Source organism: Metarhizium acridum, assembly GCF_019434415.1.
Source record: "Metarhizium acridum strain ARSEF 324 chromosome Unknown scaffold_568, whole genome shotgun sequence".
Classification (NCBI taxonomy): domain Eukaryota; kingdom Fungi; phylum Ascomycota; class Sordariomycetes; order Hypocreales; family Clavicipitaceae; genus Metarhizium; species Metarhizium acridum.
This window is the reverse complement of record NW_027094041.1, coordinates 2,207,772-2,229,509: the sequence shown is the minus strand read 5'-3', so window position 1 is coordinate 2,229,509 and position 21,738 is coordinate 2,207,772. Positions and strand designations below refer to the sequence as shown.

Here is a 21,738-nt window from a genome sequence, read left to right as displayed (position 1 = left end):
ATTCGGGCCAGCGCAATGGGCATACCCGGGTTTGATATTCTCAGGTACGAAATATCTCCCCTTGGACATCATCGCAAGCAAGCCATCACTTTGTTCCGTTGGCTTTGCAAATACATCTCCCTGCACATTCCTTAATTACCCGGTTTAGGTTCCTATAACTATACCCTATCCCCTTGTTTAATGTCACGCTACGCACATCACTCTTCCATTAAAAGGCCAACTCAGAGGCAATATACGGGAACAGCAATAACCGGGCTCTCTTATAACAAGTATCCTTTGACTATGCATAGCCTTACCAGACCTGCAAACTGAGATACTAAACCGGCGCTGACCGAGCAAAAGAACCAGGGTGGACGTTGATACCGAGGACTACAGATCTCAATATCCCGCCTCAGTACACAGTGCAGAGCCCAACAGAAACGCCTAGAGGTTCTATAAACCGCTATTTACTTCAACGGGAAGGGCTATAACACTTGAGGAGGATGGTATCTTCTTGGGCTGGCATCTTTGAAAGGCAAGGATTTACCAGCTCCCAGACACTTCTCCTTCACTAAGCAATATTTTATTTTTTGAGGCCGAGCTAAAATCTCTTGCCGTTACACCAACTGATTTCTACTCCTTTTGGCATTAGCTATGCCCGAAGGTGGTTACGAGGATGCGAGAGGCGTCACAAGAACCATTGCGTCCGGGGATCTCAAGGCAACTCCGAAAGCGGCTTATACAAGTTAAACAAACCTGTACTGTACAGCCGAGCTATACGTGGAAATGAGACCCGCCATGCAACACTGAGCCAGTTCTGGGACTCCTCAACCGTGTTCAGACTAAATGCACAATCCATCTTATCCTCCTTGGTTATTCAATCATCAAACTCCTGGCAAGAGTGATTCAAGGCTTTATACCATCCTCCCCTCCCGTCGGTGGCAGCTCGCTTACAGCGCCCAGTACACCACGCGCATGGCCGTTTGGCTGTGAGGGGAGCTCGGAAGGCTCTTGCGGACTTCCTGGACGGGACCATCGAGATGCTACATAGCTAGAGGGCTCTATGGACGTGGCCATGCTCGGTGGCGCCGCCGTACTGCTAACGCTGTACAATCTTGCATCCTGAGTCATTTTAGATTGCCGCCGCTCTCTTCGGCGGCGAACAACCATCCTGCCGACAAGGAACCACCCAAACAGCAGAAGGGATACCCCTGCGACACTGCCAACAACAATGCCGGCGATGGCACCGGCAGACAGAGTCGGGCCTGGGACGGGTGGTGGTGTGGGTGTGCCGGTTGGGGAAGCTACGTGGCGAGTTGGAGAACGCGACGATATCGTTGGTTTTCGCGCCATCAAGTCCTGAAGAGGCTTATTGCCCGGGTCAAATCCCCCCTTGGGGCTCGTGAGCGTTGCGCCGCCGGATCTATCCCCACCGACAACGCCGTAGACGTCAATAGGGACGACGTTGTCGGTGACGTTTGGATCAAACAGCGCCCAGTACGTCTTGTTATCCCCTTGATTATGGTATGTCCCTGTCCAAAAGTTGTGTTGCGCCCATGCGTCGACGGCAAGATCGCAGGCATTGGTATCCGTGTAGGTGCCCCCGATTACGAACAGCTGCGACATCGACTTGACCATGTTGCAGGAAGCACTGTAATGGCCATATGCGGGTGGCAGTGTGGCATTTCCGTGGTGGTCCGGATACGCCTTGACCCAAGTGAACGAGGGGAGAGTCAAGATGTATATGTCGTTGAACGAGGTGGCGTTTACGAGCGGAGGCGGCACACTCAGGCCTCCCCAGAGGTAGCTTTTGCTTTCTCAGTATGGCCAGACGTCTTTGTGTCCTTGACCAAGGATATTGGCTACAACTTACATATTATAGCTTGATCTGTCGGGCGCCCATGCCACGTCCATACAAAACTGGCGTCTATTCTGCGGAATCACACCGGTTGCTGCCTGAGTCGACCATGAGTTGCCCGTGGCATCAAACACAAAGATCTTGTCGAATGGCTGGGGGGCCACTGTTCCGCTGCCAGAGTTACTGACAACACCGCCCATATATACAAGCAGTCCCTGGGTATCACCTGCCGGGATCCAAACCATGGCGCCTTCTGCTCTCGTGTTGTTGTCTGGGCCGGCTGCCTGGGTAAAGGTGCCCGTCTCGTAGGCGTACGAGTAGAAGTTGGAGCTCATTGTCCTGGACTCACTCCATCCACTCATAGAGGCATTACTTACCCATCCTCCGTAGTAATACCCATTGCCCGTCTCCGATACCCCGACTCCTGCGCCATAGGAGGCTATCTCTGGCGGGGGATTGATGCTGGGCGCCCCAAAGTCATCCCACGTGTCGTAAAGAATGTCGTAGCTTAACAGGCGATAAGGTTCGCGAGCGTAGCCAGTATTCCAATCCCCACCATAGAGATAGAATCTCTTGTTGACATCGTCACCCCAGAGAGCCCCTCCGCTTACGGTTGGGATGCTGCAAGGGTTCGCGGTCAGTATATCCCGCCACTACGAGTTTTCAAGTATGAAAGTCATTGAAAGGTGTCCATGATCGAGATGATCCTTCTGTGAAGCATGAATGAAAACAAGACACGAGGACTGACTTGCCTGTTGTTCTTACTTAAATTGATGGTCAAATTGGGCCACAGCTCGCCGCCTCTAGTTACTAGTTTATTAAGATCATGATATCCGAGCCAAGTGTCTTTGATGCTGAGTTAGCCACAAGTTTCTTGTTCCGTTTCATCTGCGTGGTGGTGTTTGACGCACTGGAATAGTTTTGGTGGCTTCGTTGAAAGTCGTCGAAATTCACCCAGCCGCCATCGATATATAGCTTGTCATCAATGACCACTGTCTGGTGTGCGAATCTGCGACAAAAGTTGTCCCTGGGGTTTTGAGGAGTGACAAGACTCATACCGGACAGCAAAAGTAGTGCCATCAGCGGTTGTTTTTGCCGGCCCAGGCATGATTGCGGACGGATCATGGTGCATACCGACGCAACCAGATGCGCTCCCAGAGATGTCATCATCAGGGTCTGTGAAGCCATCTCGGAGGAGTCAAGTGTTGGATCAACAGGAGTAATATTGCACCGTGCACCGACGATCGCCGGGGCATATGCCGAGTTTCGAAGCTGCCCCAGCAACTTGACATGGAAGGTCGCGGCGGCCACATATGTACATGTTGTATCAACACCAACTGCATCCGATAGTTGGGCGTGATAACGCCACTTGGTTGATTATGATGTCCGTGCCGTTTGTATTGAGTTTATTCCGCTGCGTCAGATGCCTTCTAGTTCAGTCCTGTCCGTAGTGCCGGAAGGTCATGTCCTGCTGTTCTGCCATCCTCATACCGCCATGAAATTTGGTGGCGCCCATGGCAAAGAAAGGTTATGTAGCTGCCCCGTATCTTAAACGCCATCAACACACAGGCAGTTAACAGAGGTGGCTGTCAGTTGTGTCCCGCATCCAGGGCATTCCACCCGGAAGTCGGTATGTTCCCAACGCTTCCAGGGACAAGCCATCATGACACTGTGAAACATGGTCGCTGCAAAGTTTGGTTCACCGCGCCGTGTTTGATATTGTCTATTCTTCTCCATGTATAGCACAAAGAATGCTCGTGTCGAGAATAGAGCCGTGTACAGTACTTGGCAGTATCCGGCGATGATGTGAACCCGCGAGAAATGGTTAGCTAGCTGTAGTTCTGGGCCACCATGCCGCAGCTGGAATGGATCTCATGGTTCTCGATTTCCGTCGGCAGCAAATCCCCGCCATGGCTTGTTGTTGGCTTGGGGCACTCGGAACCATCAAAAGCCTTCTGGTCCTGGACCAACTGTGTACAAGGGTATCTAATCTGCCTCCAGCGCTTCTAGCCAATCATACCGGTCATCAAGAATATGATTCGGCGCATAGAAGGCATCACCGTTTTGCTGTAGCTGAAGCTGTAGCTGAAGCCACGGCGGCGCTCTACTCATCAGCCGCCTACCTACTCCGGCCAGGCCGGGAATGCGGTCTTGACCAGCCGTTTCAGCCTCAGCTGCGTCTCGCCAGACGAACATGGTCGAGGTCGCAATGGCACAGAGAAACAGTGTACTATGCCTATATTGAGCTGAAAAACAGTTTCTCTAGGTCGTGATTCATTGTTACTCGACATTTATTGCGGCAGCCTGCCACAAGCTTGGCTACCATGTTTGTTAGCCGGTGAGGCTGGGGTGGAGTGCAAAATTACTTTTGAAGCGGTATCCATGAGCCACAAATGCTGGCTAGAAGAGGAAAAGGTCATTCACCCATCTATGGCGGCTATTCTACGGGACGCTCGACCAGTCCAGTCCAGCCTTGGAGATTACGCGAAAGCTCTCCCCTGCCGATGTTGCGGAGCCGCACCCTGCCCAGAGCATGAGTTGTATGTATTACATTAATTAAGTTGAAAAAAAAAAAAGAGGGCGAGATGATCATGTAAGATATCCAGTAACACTATATTTTGGCCGTGCCTAGGGTATTGTATTGCATTAGTGCAGTAATTGTAACGTCGTACAAATCAACACACTATATCTAGGCTGCATTAGCCTCTTGTAGTTATAGCCACTATATGGACAGAGGAGCAGGTATTATATCCTTAAGCTTAGGTATAATCTAATTAGCATTTCAAACAAGAATGGACGGATGGCTCAACACCACATTCCAACGGCCAATCCGTCTTACACCCCCGGCGGTGTAGTCGTGGTAAAAGGAGTCCATCTATTGGGAGCTGTATGCATAAGCGCTGTAACCTATATTACCCTATAATATAATAAATACATATTTAAGCTATTATACTCTTATATGTAATTTACGTGTAATTAAATAAAAATTATAATATATTATTATTTTTACGTTTTTTTCACGTTAAGTTATAACTTAATTAAGGGTATTATAATATATAAGATTTTTAATAATATATAATAAGATAATTATAGTAAATTTTTCTCTTCTTTAATATTATTAATTATATTATTAAATTTATTAATATAATTAATTAAGCTTTTAAATATCTTTATTATAATTATTTTTATTACTTTTTAATTATTAAAATAATTACTTTTATCTCTTTTATTAATTATTATAATAATTCTATTATATTAAGTAATAAGGCTTATAATATTTAATAAGAAGTATATTATAAGGGTTTACGTATTACACGCCTTTTATTATTTATAACCTTTAACTTATTTTATAAGGTTTATATCTTTTTATAATAATTTAATATTAAAAATAAAATAAGCCTTATAAAAAAATCTAATAATAAGTATTATAAGCTACTTAAAGGCTATTAGCTCTTATATATTTTATTTATATATAATTAAAGCTTTTATAAGCTTTTAATATTATTAAGGCTTTAAAGAGAGATTTTAATAAAGTAAGTTAATTACTTGTTTTAATTATAAGTATTTTATTACGTAAATATAAACTTTACTTTAAACTTATTAGATTATTAATTTCACGTATAATTATAATTAATCTTTAAGGTTATAGGTATATTTAATTTATTATTACTACACGTTATAATAGCTAAGCTTATTATTAAAAATCACTTAATTTAATATTATAATTACTTATAAGATTATTAACTTTTTATACTTTTAAAGCTTAAAAACCTTTTATTTTATACCTTAAGGTATTATTAATAATTATTTTTAACTTTATTAAGAGCTTTTTAAAGGTTATAATAGCTTATAAGCTTTTATTATAACTCTTAAAGCTAAAAATTTACCTTATAAATTTAAATATTATAAGAGCTAGCTTTAAGCTATAATTTAAACCTTTAATAAATACCTTAAAAGATAAAAGTATTTTCTTAATATTTTAAGAATAAATAATACCTATAAAATTAATTATTATAATCTTTATCTTACGTAAATAATAGCTATTATTAATTAAAATATAACTATAAATATTATATTTACTCTTTTATTATTAAAGATTAAAGATAATTATTATTAAATACTTATATTATTTAATAAGATTTAAGAAAAGTAAAATAATATTTATATCTCTTTAATTATTATTATAAATATAAAGCTTATACTAAAAAATATAATAAAAGCTATTTTCTTAAACTATTAATAATAGCTTTATTATTTTTATTTATTTACTATTATTTAAGCTTAAATTAAATGGAATTAATAAGGTAATAAACTATAAATTATAAATAATAAGAAATATAACGCTTTTAAAAATAACTTTATAAGCTTATTTAAGGTATTTAAGTAGCTTATAATTATTAATTAATATAATAACTTTATTAATATTTAAAAAAGAATAAATAATACGTATTATAAGTATTAAAGCGCTATTATTTAATATATATTTTAATAGTAGTTTAATTAAAAGAAGTAATAAGTGTTACGAACGACACTGCATAAGACACGGGACGGGACCGCACTAGCTAGGATAAGCATAACCTATAGGCATAAGAAGAAGGTAAGGGCACGTGACTAACTACGTGACCTAAGAGGCGATTAAAGAGGTTAATATTTAAATATATTAATTAAAAAGAATTAAACTAACTAAACCTTAAGCTAATTAATTAAGGTTTAAAGGGATTAATAATTAAGCTAATTAATTTAAGACTATAATAAAGAGATAAACGAATACTTAAGAAGAAAGTATTCCTATAATTAAATAGTTTAGTTCTTTATTAATTAATTTAAGTAATAGTCTTATTATTAAGAGTTATACTCTTAATAGCCTTATTATAATATTACTTAAAAGCTACTTTATAGTATTTAACCTAACTTACTTTCTAAGAAATAAACCTATTATACCTTAAAATTTAAGTTACTATTATATTTTAATTAATTTTATTTAATAAGTTACCTTAAAACTTTAAGTAGTAATAACTTCTAAGATATTTACTTTAAGTAAAAAGACTATTAACCTTAAGAAGATAATAAAGTACCTTTATAATAAGATTATTAAGCTTAAAAAGTAAAATTAATAGCTTCTTAATTAATAGAATAATCTTTATAAAAAACTTAAGATATAAGAAGAGAAACTTATAATAATTTAAAATCTTATACTTATATTCTTTATTAATAATAATAATATACTAAAATTTCTTAAGCTTAAATTATATAATAATTATAAGAGTAATATAAGAAACTTTCTTATATAAGCTTAAGCTTACCTATAAGTTAATAAAAAAATCTATATAATACTTAAGTTATAAATTCTTTATATTAATAACCTTTTAATTAAAAAGGTAATAGAATAGTAAGAGCTAACCCTTTATATATATCTTAAGTATAGCGCTAAAGCTAAAGTAAAAGTTATTTATATCTTCTTTAATTATAAAACCTTTAAAGAATAACTTCTTATTACATTTAAAAATTCTAATAAGTATAAAGAAGCTATATAATAGCTTACTTAACTTAAGTAAATTAAATTTATAGCTTATTATACTAGAGAATTTAAACGTATTATAATAAAACTTAATTAAAATACTAAACCTAAAATAAAAGTTTTTTATTAAGAACTTAAAGAAGAAGTAAAGAATAACATTTATTAAGAAGATTATCTTAAGTTATTTAATAACTTTATTAAAATAATTATTAAGGTAAATAACCGTTTATATAAGTAATATTATAAAAAAAGTTATAGGAAATTTAAATTATATACTAGGTTTAATAAACCTAATAATAGTAAGCTATATTAAATATTAATAGTATATAAGTATTATACTAGACTTATAAAACTTAATACTATAAATAAGAAAAGGGGAAAGACTTATTATAATTATAGTAAAACTAAATACTTTATAAATAAATATAAAGCTTTAAAGAAGCTATAAAAGCTAATTTTTAAAGGTAAAAAGCTTTATATTATAAACTAAGAAAACTTACCTATATAAAATCTTAGTATAATAAGTAATGAAGAAAGCCTTATATTAATAAATAATATTAATTTAAATAAAGATTAAGAATTTAAAACCTAACTAATACCTAATAACTTTTAGGAATATTAAATACCCTTATTAAAAAGTAAATTTTTACTAGAATGAATTTAAGAAGAAGAGAATTATTTAATTAAGAAAAATAAACTTAAAATTAAATATAAACTTTTTAATTAAACCTTCTATTATAATAATAATTATAACACGTACCTTAATAGTAAGTAAGGTAATAGATAGTTTTTATAAGAATAAAAGAGAAGGAGAATAACTCTTATAATATAACTAAAATTATAATAAACTAATTTAAAGATATTAAATAAAAAGTTATATTATACTAAAAATAACGCATATATTACCTAAGCTATAACCTTATAATATAAGAAGAAAGGGAATTATATAATTATAAGTAACTTACTTAGCTTAAGTTTAATTAATATAAATAGTAGATTAAGCGATTACTAAGAAAGCTTTAATAATATATTAAAAGATAACTACTAATAATAGGGCCTAGAATAACGCGTTAAAGAATAATATAAGAATAGAATTAATAAATTAAAAAATAATAGCTATTATTATAATTAAAACTAATTTCTTAACGGAGATTTAATAGGTCTTTATATACTATAAATATTAATAGTATAATATACCTTATAATTAATATAATTATAATAGAACGAAAAATTTAAGTAATAATTAATAGTAAAGTATAAGGAAATTTTATCTTATTAAATCTTATTAATAAATTATAATTACCTTAAATACTTAAAGATAAGCTTTATTAACTTATAATTATAAAAGAAATTATAATAAAGTATAATTAAAAAGTAATTAATATAAAAGTAACGTAACTTCTTATTAATATATAAGGCACGAAATACTAGGTTATATTAAATATTATAGTAATTTTAAAACACGATATTATATTAAGAATACCCTAGTTATAAGCGAGTAATTTATAAGTTAATTAAAGAATCGATTAACTTTAATAGAATTTACTAGAATATAGTTATAAAACTAAGAGTAGCCTATAAAAAGTACCTTAATTAAACTATAATAGGCCTTTAGAAATATATATAATTATTAAAGAGTTAAAAGCTAAAATAATGGAGATTTCTAAGAAATACTTAAAGTATAGTAAGCTATTTAGTAAAGAGCTAAAAATAAGACTATTAAAGTATTTATACTAGGACTATAAGATTAAACTCTAGCTTAATATTAAATTAACGTTTAATAAAATTTATTCTTAGAACTTTAAGTAAGATAAGGCGCTTAAAGAGTATTTAAAGAATATATTATAAAAGGGATATATAAGACTATTAGAGTCTTTAGTAGAATATTTAATTTTATAGGTATTAAAGAAGAATAAAAAACTATAATTATATTTTAATTATTAATACTTAAATAAGATTATAATTAAGAATTAATACCCGTTACCGCTTATAATAAAAATTAAAGATAAAGTTAAAAAAGCTAAATAGTTTACTATACTTAACTTAAGAGAAGCCTATAACCTTATATAAATAAAAGAAGGCTATAAGTAAATAATAGCATTTTAAACTAATAGAGAATACTATAAATATCTAGTAATACCTTTTAGGCTTATTAACGTACTAGTAACCTTTTAAAGAATAATTAATATAATCTTATAGAAATAACTAAAAGTATTTATAGTTATATATCTTAGTAATATTCTTATTTATTTAAATACCCTTAAGAAATATAAATAATATATATATAAGGTACTATAAACTCTATAGAATAATAAACTCTTAATTAAAGCCTTAAAATACTAGTTCTACTAGAATACTATTATAACGGTGGCTTAGGTTCTAAGGCATAGTAGGTTTATTTCTTAGAAAGTAAGTTAGGTTAAATGCTATAGAGTAGCTTTTAAGTAGTATTATAATAAGGCCGTTAAGAGTATAACTCTTAATAGTAAAACTATTACTTAGATTAATTAATAAAGATCTAGACTATTTAACTATAGGAATACCTTCTCCTTAAGTACTCGTTTATCTCTTTATTATAGTCTTAAATTAAATAGATTCTATTTAATCCCCCATGTTAAATTAGGTTAATCCCCTTTAATCTATTAAGTTAAATTAAACTAATCCTATCTAATTCCCTTACGTAACCTACGATCCTATTAGGCCCTATTCTTATCTGTATATTAGCGGCCTATAACGCTAGTTAACTGCTTTAAGTACCTTTAGTTCGTAATATAATACTTCTTTCTTATTAGTCTTATTCTTAAGGCTATTTTATTTTATTTAGTAAGTATTCTCTTTCTTTCCCTCTTTTCTCTTTTTTCTTTCTTTATTATTCTTTTTATAATATTTACTAATTATATTTTAAAATAGCGATCTTACCTTAACTAGAAGATTAATTGTAAACGTCTTTTTAAGTTTATATCTACCTTTAGCTTTATTATACCTTTCTACGATTCGTATTAAAAAAATAATTAAGAGTATATTATCGCTAAAGGGAAAGATAGGTGTAACGAATATGCTTTACGTGGTTACACTAGCTATAATCTAGGTGAAACGTCTTTAAATACTTATAATTATATTCTTTATAAAAAGAATTATCTTAATAGAGAATATACTTTAACTAAGAAGAATTTAAAGTAAGCGATAGCTCGTTTATAAAGGATTTATTATTAAAAGAAATTTTTACGATAAAAGGCTATAAAGATAATTACTTATAGTATAAAGAGTTTAAACGAGTTAAAGGCCTAAGAGCGTCTAGAGTTAAAGTTTAATATACTTAATTAAATACTTAAGTTTTTAATAGACTTAGGTTTCCCTATTCTTAATAAGTTTTTATTCTTTAATAGAACTATTTAAGTAACGTTAAGTAGTTTATAAGATTCTTAGTTAGTTTCTAGGTGTTTTTAAAGTTTAAATATCCCTTCTATTTAACGAGATAATAACGATTCTTTATGTCTTCTCGTACTTTAAGTATTCGTTTAACTTTATATTTATTAGTATCTTTTATTATAATATTTATAGTAATTATAGATTTATTTAGTACTTTCTCTAATAGTAATATATAAAATATAGGATAGATTCTTATTTTATTTAGTAATAATAGTTTATAGTTAGTATTTAAGATTTTCCGTTTAATAAGAAATAGTTTAATCTTCTTTTAATTAAGTTTATTATTAGGTTATTTAGTTTTAATATTTTTACGAATAAGGTATACTTTATATCTCTTCTTTAGGATTAGCGCTAGTAATCTCTTTTTATTTACATAGTATTTTATTTAGTTTTATAAAAAAATTTATTTCTATTATAAGTGTTTTTATATTTCTATTATAATTACTATATACGCTATAGCTACTAGCGCGTTTACATTTTATATTGCATGTGTTTTAATAATAGGGTTAAATCCGTAATTTACCTTAAATAGTAATATCTTTATATTATTAATCTTAGAGCTATTATAAGCTTATTATACTAGTAGTAGCCATTTTACTTAATTATTCTATTAGTAGTTAATATAACTTCGTAGATATTATTCGAGTATTTAGTTTAAGATTTCTATTTATCTATTTAATTATAGGTGGAATACTATTAATAAGCTTTATTTAATCTTTATAGTTTCTATAAGGTATTTTTAAAAGTTTAAGGTGAATAATTTATCGTAATTTAATATAAGCTTTATTAGTAATTTATATTATATAATAATTATTTTAAAGAATATATATATTAAGTTTTTAGTATTACTTAATTTCTTATATAGAATATAGTAGGCGTATTTTATAAGTTTATTTATAATAACTAGAATGCTATTATAAGCTACTCCTATTATAGGTTCTTTTAACTTTAGTAGTTTAATAATAAAGTCTATTATAATAGTTTACTATACTCTTTTAGGTAATAATATTAGTTATAATTCTTCGTATAGTATATATCGCGCTAATTTTGCTTTATTATACGTGTTATATTTCTTAATAACTTCTTATACTATTTTTTTGCTTTTTAAAAAGTTATATAATCTTCTTAGCCTATTAATCGTTTTCTTTACACCTTAATATTCGTATAATAGGTACTCGTATATTTTCTTAATAAGCTATTCTTAAAGTATATTAGGAATATACTATTATTTATTATATAAAAAGGTTTTACCTTTCTTAAATAAATGCGTTTTCGTTTCTTAATTATTTAAATAACTATTATTCTTAATATATAATATAATTTAATATATTTATATTTTATTTAGCTTAACTTATTATATTATATTAATTTCTTAGGTGCTTAGTATAAGGTTACTATTCTTAATAGCGCGTAGTAAGGGTGTATTACTTACTTACTTATTCGATTTTAAGTTCTCTTTTTAGCTAAGCGTATTTACTCTTTTATTTTTAAATCCTTTATAATATATAATTTTAAAGTTATAATTTATAAGGGTTTTATACTATTTAATCTATTATTTATTTAAATTCTTTATAATTAAGAATAATATAAGATTCTTATAATTAGTATAAATCTTAATTTAATGCTTTACTTTTATAAGATAATATCTTTATTCTTTAAAGCACTTAATAATAGCTATAAGTTCTTTATTATAAATTCTATAATTAAGTTTAGGTTCGTAAAGTTTCTTTAAGAAGAATATAATTAGGTGTAATTTTCCTTAATTATCTTATTATTTAAGCTATTCGCCTAGTATAAAGTTTAAGGCGTTTATTTTAAGCTTATAAGGTTTATTTTAATTAAGTGCTTTTAATATAAGTTTTAACGTAATTAAATCTTTTATTTTCTAAAATATTATAGCTTCTAGTTTATTCTATTAAAAGCTAACTTCTTTCTTTATTAGGTTTATAAGAGGTTATAAAATATCTTTATATTCGCTTAAGAACTTATAGTAAAAGTTTACGAATACTATAACTCCTTTAACTTTCTTTAAATTCTTTAATATAAGCTATTTCTTAATAGTTTTAATTTTATTTAAGCTTATTTGTATTTCTTCGTGTATAAGCACGTACCCTAAAAAGTATATAGTATTCTAGTAGAACTAGTATTTTAAGGCTTTAATTAAGAGTTTATTATTTTATAGAGTTTATAATACCTTATATATATATTACTTATATTTCTTAAGGGTATTTAAGTAAATAAGAATATTATTAAGGTATATAACTATAAATACTTTTAGTTATTTTCGTAAGATTATATTAATTATTCTTTAAAAGGTTACTAATACGTTAGTAAGCCTAAAAGGTATTATTAGATATTTATAGTATTCTTTACTAGTTTAAAATGCTATTATTTACTTATAGCCTTCTTTTATTTATATAAGGTTATAGGCTCCTTTTAAGTTAAGTATAATAAACTATTTAGCTTTTTTAACTTTATCTTTAATTTCTATTATAAGTAGTAATAGGTATTAATTCTTAATTATAATCTTATTTAAGTGTTAGTAATTAATATATAATTATAGTTTCCCGTTTTTCTTTAATACTTATAGAATTAGGTATTTTACTAGGGACTTTAATAGTTATATATATCCCTTTTATAGTATATTCTTTAAATACTTTTTAAGCGCCTTATTCTACTTAAGGTTCTAAGAATAAATTTTATTAAACGTTAGTTTAATATTAAGCTAAAGTTTAATCTTATAGTTCTAGTATAAATACTCTAGTAATTCTATTTTTAGCTCTCCGTTAAATAGCTTACTATACTATAAGTATTTCTTAAAAATCTCTATTATCTTAGCTTTTAGCTCTTTAGTAATTATATATATTCCTAGAGGCCTATTATAGTTTAAATAAAATACTTTTTATAGGCTACTCTTTACTTTATAATTGTATTCTAGTAAATCCTATTAAAGTTAACCGGTTCTTTAATTAACTCGTAAATTACTCGCTTATAACTAGGGTATCCCTAATATAATATTATGTTTTAAGATTACTATAATATTTAGTATAACTTAGTGTTTTATGCCTTATATATTAATTAAAAGCTACGTAACTTTTATATTAATTACTTCTTAGCTATACTTTACTATAATTTCTTTTATAATTATAAGTTAATAGGGCTTATCTTTAGGTATTTAAGGTAATTATAATCTATTAACGAGATTTAATAAGATAAAATTTCCTTATACTTTACTATTAATTATTACCTAGATCTTTCGTTCTATTATAATTATATTAATTATAAGGTGTATTATACTATTAATATTTATAGTATATAAAGACCTATTAGATCTCTATTAAGAAATTAGTTTTAATTATAATAATAGCTATTATTTCTTAATTTATTAATTCTATTCTTATATTATTCTCTAGCGCGTTATTTTAGGCGCTATTATTAGCGGTTATCTTTTAATATATTATTAAAGCTTTCTTAGTAATCGCTTAATCTACTATTTATATTAATTAAACTTAAGTTAAGCGAGTTACTTATAGTTATATAATTCCCTTTCTTCTTATATTATAGGGTTATAGCTTAAATAGTATATATATTATTCTTAATATAATATAACTTTTAGTTTAATATCTTTAAATTAATTTATTATAATTTTAATTGTATTATAAGGGTTATTTTTCTTCTCTTTTATTCTTATAGAAACTATCCGCTACCTTACTTATTATTAAGGTGCGTATAGTAATTATTATTATAATAAAAGGTTTAATTAAAGAGTTTATATTTAATTTTAAGTTCGTTTTTCTTAATTAAATAATTCTCTTCTTCTTAAATCTATTCTAGTAAAGGTTTACTTTTTAATAAGGGTATTTAATATTTTTAAAAGTCGTTAAGTATTAATTAGGTTTTAAATTTCTAATCTTTATTTAAATTAATATTATTTATTAACGTAAGGCTTTCTTTATTACTTATTATATTAAGATCTCGCGTAAGTAAGTCTTTTTAGTTTATAATATAAAGCTTTTTACTCTTAGAAATTAGCTTTTATAGCTTTTTTAAGGCTTTACATTTATTTATAAAGTATTTAATCTTATTATAATTATAATAAGTCTTCTCTCTTTTCTTATTTATAGTATTAAGTTTTATAGGTTTAGCGTAATACCCGTATACTATTAATATTTAATGTAGCTTACTACTATTAGGTTTATTAAACCTAGTATATAATTTAAATTTCCTATAACTTTTTTTATAATATTACTTATATAAACGGTTATTTACCTTAATAATTATTTTAATAAAGTTATTAAATAACTTAAAATAATCTTCTTAATAAATATTATCCTTTACTTCTTCTTTAAGTTCTTAATAAAAGACTTTTATTTTAGGTTTAGTATTTTAGTTAAGTTTTATTATAATACGTTTAAACTCCCTAATATAGTAAGCTATAAATTCGGTTTACTTAAGTTAAGTAAGCTATTATATAGCTTTTTTATACTTATTAGGGTTTTTAAATATAATAAGAAGTTATTCTTTAAAGGTTTTATAATTAAAGAAGATATAAATAACTTTTACTTTAGCTTTAACGCTATACTTAAGATATATATAAAGGGTTAACTTTTATTATTCTATTACTTTCTTAGTTAAGAGATTACTAATATAAAGAATTTATAACTTAAGTATTATATAGATTTTTTTATTAACTTATAGGTAAGCTTAAGCTTATATAAGAAAGTTTCTTATATTACCCTTATAATTATCGTATAATTTAAGCTTAAGGAATTTTAATATATTATTATTATTAATAAAGAATGTAATTATAAGATTTTAAACTACTATAAGTTTCTCTTCTTATACCTTAAGTTTTTCATAGAGATTATTCTATTAGTTAAAAAGCTATTAATTCTACTTCTTAAGCTTAGTAATCTTATTATAAAGGTACTTTATTATCTCTTTAAGGTTAATAGTCTTTCCGCTTAAAGTAAATATCTTAAAAGTTATTATTACTTAAAGTTTTAAGGTAATTTATTAAATAGAATTAATTAAAATATAATAGTAGCTTAGGTTTTAAGGTATAATAGGTTTATTTCTTAGAAAGTAAGTTAAGTTAAATGCTATAAAGTAGCTTTTAAGTAATATTATAATAAGGCTATTAAGAGTATAACTCTTAATAGTAAAACTATTACTTAAATTAATTAATAAAGATCTAGACTATTTAATTATAAGAATACCTTCTTCTTAAGTACTCGTTTATCTCTCTATTATAGTCTTAAATTAAATAGATTCTATCTAATACCCTATACTAGATTAGGTTAATCCCCTTTAATCTATTAAGTTAAATTAAACTAATCCTATTTAATCCCCTTACGTAACCTGTAATCCTATTGGGCCCTATTCTTGTTTGCATGCTAGCGGCCTATAACGCTGGCTAACTGCTTTAGATACCCTTAGTTCGTAACAACTATACACTTTCTAGGGTATATACTTATACACAAAGAAATATAAATAAGTTTAAATAAAATTAAAACTATTAAGAAATAGCTTATATTAAAGAATCTAAAAGAAGTTAAAGAATTTATAGTATTTATAAACTTTTACTATAAGTTTTTAAGTAAATATAAAGATATTTTATAATCTCTTATAAACTTAATAAAGAAAGAAGTTAGCTTTTAATAAAATAAATTAAAAGCTATAGTATTCTAGAAAATAAAAGATTTAATTATATTAGAACTTATATTAAAAGCACTTAATTAAGATAAACCTTATAAGCTTAAAATAAACGCCTTAAACTTTATATTAGGTAAATAGCTTAAATAATAAGATAATTAGAGAAGATTACACCTAGTTATATTCTTCTTAAAGAAACTCTATAAACTTAAACTTAATTATAGGATTTATAATAAAGAACTTATAGCTATTATTAAGTGCTTTAAAGAATAAAGATACTATCTTATAAAAGTAAAGTATTAAATTAAGGTTTATATTAACTATAAGAATCTTATATTATTCTTAATTATAAAGGATTTAAATAAACGATAAATTAAATAGTATAAAACTCTTATAAATTATAACTTTAAGATTATATATTATAAAGAATTTAAAAATAAAAGAGTAAACGCGCTTAACTAAAAAGAGAACTTAAAATTAAATAAGTAAGTAAGTAATATACCCTTATTATACGTTATTAAGAATAAGAACCTTATATTAAATACCTAAGAAATTAATATAACCTAGTAAGTTAAGCTAAATAAAATATAAATATATTAGATCGTATTATATATTAATAATAATAGTTATTTAAATAATTAAAAAATAAAAACGCATTTATTTAAGAAAGGTAATGTTACGAACGTCACTACACGAGACGCGGGAAGCTGTGTTACGACCCAGTCACAGGCTGCAGCGTAGGCCGCAGGATGGGCCGGTTGCATGAGCCACCCAGTGGCTCAGGGCACAGCGGGTGACGGATTAATGGTCGGGACGGGCCGCCAATGAGGAAGAGTTCACTGACTGTTCAGTGAACTCTAGACGAACCAGTAGCACGCATGTAACCATAGTTCACCAGGACTTCAGTGAACAATGGGTGAACACCGTAGTATATAGGGACCCCCAAATTCGCTTCATAGATAGACTCTAGCTCCTTAGCTTTCAACACACAGATCATTACATTGACTAAGCTTCGCTTACAACTCTTTGACTCTGATCACTTGGTTACGGTCTACGACCTATTACCAACGTAACACCCAACTGCTCAGATTGACTGCCCTAGTGGCTCTGCCAACATAAACTACGACCTAGTTTATCCCTTGGGAACCTAGCGTTACACGTCGAAGACTCCTATTGGACCTTCCGTGCAACAGTCGTTACACGTTGAAAGCTCTTGTTCAGACTACTACTGCGTCACTCTGAGCAATATCTGATAACTGTCAAACATGGCACCACGCGAGGCTACTACCGCATCTGGATCGAACGAAACTCGGGAGGGGCCACCAACCATCTCTGCTCACGAGATGCTCGCTGAGATCATACGCCTCCGCGAACGGGTTCAACAGATGGAAGAAGAACGACAGGAACAAGCCACGGCTGCTGCCACAATTAAAAAGGACTTGGGAGAAATCCTCAGACCCAGGGCGCCGGGACCGTACGACGGATCCCCGGGTGCACTTCAAGGATTCCTCACTCAACTCAGGGCTTACCACCGACAATTCCCAAACAAAATGGAAGAATCCTCTGCCAAGGTACTTCACGCAGGAGGATGTATGACGGGAATAGCACTAGCATGGTTTGAACCCATCATGAGGGACTACCTTAACAAGGAAAAAGACGACCGCGAAAACGAAACCAACACCATTTTCGAAAGTTACGATGAGTTCGAAAAAGCCATCAAGAAAGCCTTTGGAACAGTTGATGAAGCTAGAGCTGCCGAGTACCATATCGACGGACTCAAGCAGAAAGGATCGGCATCCGATTATGCCGCTCGCTTCAGACAACTCGCATCTCAGCTTGACTGGGAGGACGAACCTCTTATGTCAGCATTCTATAAGGGACTCAAGGAAGAAGTTAAAGATGAACTCTATAGAGAGAACAGGCCAGACAATTTATCGGACTACATCGCTATGACGGTACGGATCGACGACAGACAGTATCAGCGACGCATACAGAAAAAACAGGGTAAAGGAACCTGGAACCCTACTAAAGGAAAGAGTTACCAAGCCAATCAACGCAGGAAGCGGGACGAACCTATTGCCTATGGTCACACTCTTAATCCTGGACGAATGGAGCTTGACGCTACCAAAAAAGATGACAAAAAGGAAAAGAAGTGTTATAATTGCGGAAAACCAGGACATTTCGCCAACAAATGCAAGAAACCCAAGAAAGAATGGAAGCCAGTACCAGAAGGAGGTAAGAAACAGCTCAATGCTACTAACCAACAGAAGATCGAAATCTACGAACCAGAGGTAGAGCACAAAAACCTAAGCTGGACCTTCTGCTACGATAACAACTGCTATACCCACCTCAGTAGCAAACAAGGAACCGGATGGTTTCCGAAAGAACCCAAGAAGCCGAAGAAAACGCAAAGACAGATAAACCGGGCATTGGGAATCACGACACCACCACCACGAAAACCAGGACACGAAAAGCTACAAAGGATACCAACGCCGGAGCTTGAGGAAATACGCGCAGGAATTCAAGCAGCGCGACAAGCGGTACAAGAAGACCTGGACGAACAATCAGTGGAAAAAAGAACCCTTGCGATGACAGGACGAAAGGAGATTTTCGAACCAAAATCGCCAGAATATTTGAACGAAGACTCGCACCAAGAAATCCTCGATTGGGTGCGACAACAAGCAGAAGCAAGGAAGATTCGAAGGGAACAACAATATAGGGAGGAACAGGACGCACAAATCCTCACCACCCTCGATGAACCAGAAGATAGAGTAAAGGAAATGAGCGTCGACGACAACTGCGCAATCCTAGATACTCCAGAAGCGTCCGAAGACGAACAAAGCGAGGAAGAAACGCCTGCAAGGCTAACAGCCACACAAGAACAAGCTGTACAACGATATTTTCCCGCACCAACAGGAAAACATTTCGCAATCCCTATCATTGCGGTAGACACCACCACAATGTTAAGAAACCCGACACTATGGTACCCAGAAGGGGACGACCCCAGACTCTCACCAAGACATAAGGACCATACACGATTAGCATGGGCATCATGCACATTTATGATGTGTCAGGCACATTTTACAACCAAGGCACGACTGGATGCATTCCCGATCCGAATGAGAGGATATCCGATCAAAGCACCATACTTCCGATGGGAACTCCTAGAATGGAGAGTGAAGATAATCAACGATGACCAAACTATGATCTTGGAACCCGATTCAAACACACCCATCAAATGCCGAGCTCATACAGACCCTACGGATGTATGTGAATCAGACACATGCCAACTGCACGTGTATACGAAGAACAAACAATGGCATCAGTATGTGTATGAGGGAAAAATCCCAACACACAGAAGAGAGTTGTTACTCAAGTCACCTCGATGTGAAACGAAAGACCACATGGTATGCCCACTACCCAATTGTTCAGAACATATGGTAGATAAGGCCAGGGAATGGCACAAGTGGCAATGTGGCACACCAGCAGCATACAAACGGGCACAACGAGCATTAGACATACTCGAACACAAAGACCCCAGGGGAATCACAGAATCAACATACCACAATGAGCAAAGGCTGGATAAGTGGTACAACGAACAGAAGTTCAACCCCAGATGCAACAAGAAATATGCGGTAAACTGCGACAACCCAAGATGCGAGAAGCATGGAGAAATGAAAGATCAAATTTACAACCGCCTATGTCAAATGTTTAACGATGGGTTTTGCTTTAAACACCCACAGAATGGAACTGGACCTACGGAATGGTACCAGGAAATGAAACGACAGATTGCAGAAGAATCTATTCCGGAAAACTCAAAAAACGAGGCACGCCATCTGTAAAAGGGCTACAGGCTGGCATGAAAAGAAAGACGCTAATGACCCTCAACGCAACCCAGAACGGACGAAGCGATAAGATGGTATTAGACGCCGAAGTCATGGGACATCGCGTTCGCATACTTGTGGACAGTGGCGCGATGGGCAACTATATCTCACCCAGAGTTGTGAATCGTTACCAACTACCGTGGAAACACAAAGAGGCACCATACGAGTTAACTGATATCGAAGGAAAACCTTTTGATTATAATGACGGGATCATTAACAGAGAGACTGATCATCTCAAAGTACAGATTCAAGATCATTCAGAAGTGATTCAACTCGATGTTATGGACGTATCGGAACACGACCTAGTGTTAGGGTACCCATGGTTATGGGAGAGTAACCCACTGATCAACTGGAGGACAGGCCAACTGAAGTGGAACGAGACTTCAGGCCAACAGAATCAGCAGATTTCGGAAGAAAGAACGAAATTTCGTCATAACTTAGCTCACGAACAGAGTTCTGAAGAAAAAGAACCTTCAAGCAAGTTATCCAAGGACCAACGACAACAAAAGAACAATACAGAAACAACGAATACAAAGAAACGAACGATTGGATCCACCGTAACGACCCCGACGGCGCTACAAACCGGAATACGAACAACAATAAATAATAAGAAGACAAGAGCCAAGATCCGAAAGGTTATTGCCGCCTTACGGAAAGACCTCGCAAACACAAATAAGAAGCTCGAAGGAGAAAAGAACAAAAACGATAAAAACGACAAAAGCTCAATAACGAAAGAAGAAAGACTCAAAAATATCCCTAAGGAATACCGGAAATACGAAAAGCTATTCGCAGAAGAATTGGAAACCGGATTACCAGAACACAGTCAATGGGACCATCAAATCGAATTGATAGATGGAAAGTCGACAACATTTCATAAGATTTACAACTTGAACGCAAAAGAACTCGAAACGCTACGAGAATACATCGACGAGATGTTAGCGAAAGGCTACATCAGAGCATCCACATCAGAAGCTGGATACCCAGTCATGTTTGTTCCAAAGAAAAACGGGAAATTGCGGTTAGTAGTGGACTATCGACGATTGAACGCGATTACCATGAAGGATCGAACACCGTTGCCGCTTATCTCCGAATTACGAGATCGACTGCACGGAATGAATTGGTTCACCGCTCTAGATCTAAAAGGAGCATACAATTTGATTCGAATAAAGAAAGGCCATGAATGGAAAACAGCCTTCAGAACGAAGTTTGGACTATTCGAATACTTGGTAATGCCATTTGGGCTTACCAACGCACCAGCAACATTCCAACGAATGATTAACAGCGTACTACGAGAATATTTGGACAACTTTGTGGTAGTATATCTGGATGATATACTCATCTTCTCGAAAACCCTAGAAGACCACAAGACGCACGTACACAAGGTACTGCAAGCGCTACAAGACGCAAAACTATTA

The 21,738-nt window shown here is 31.7% G+C and overlaps 1 protein-coding gene across 1 annotated transcript; it reads right to left on the bottom strand.

The window, feature by feature from the left end:
* Positions 1-885: 885 nt before the first annotated feature.
* J3458_020047 (uncharacterized protein) lies at positions 886-2,172 on the bottom strand (the record flags this gene model as incomplete). Its single annotated transcript, XM_007817599.2, has 2 exons — positions 886-1,786; positions 1,853-2,172. 2 exons carry the CDS (start codon positions 2,170-2,172, stop codon positions 886-888), a joined length of 1,221 nt encoding a protein of 406 aa, XP_007815790.2.
* Between the last annotated feature and the right edge of the window lie 19,566 nt (positions 2,173-21,738).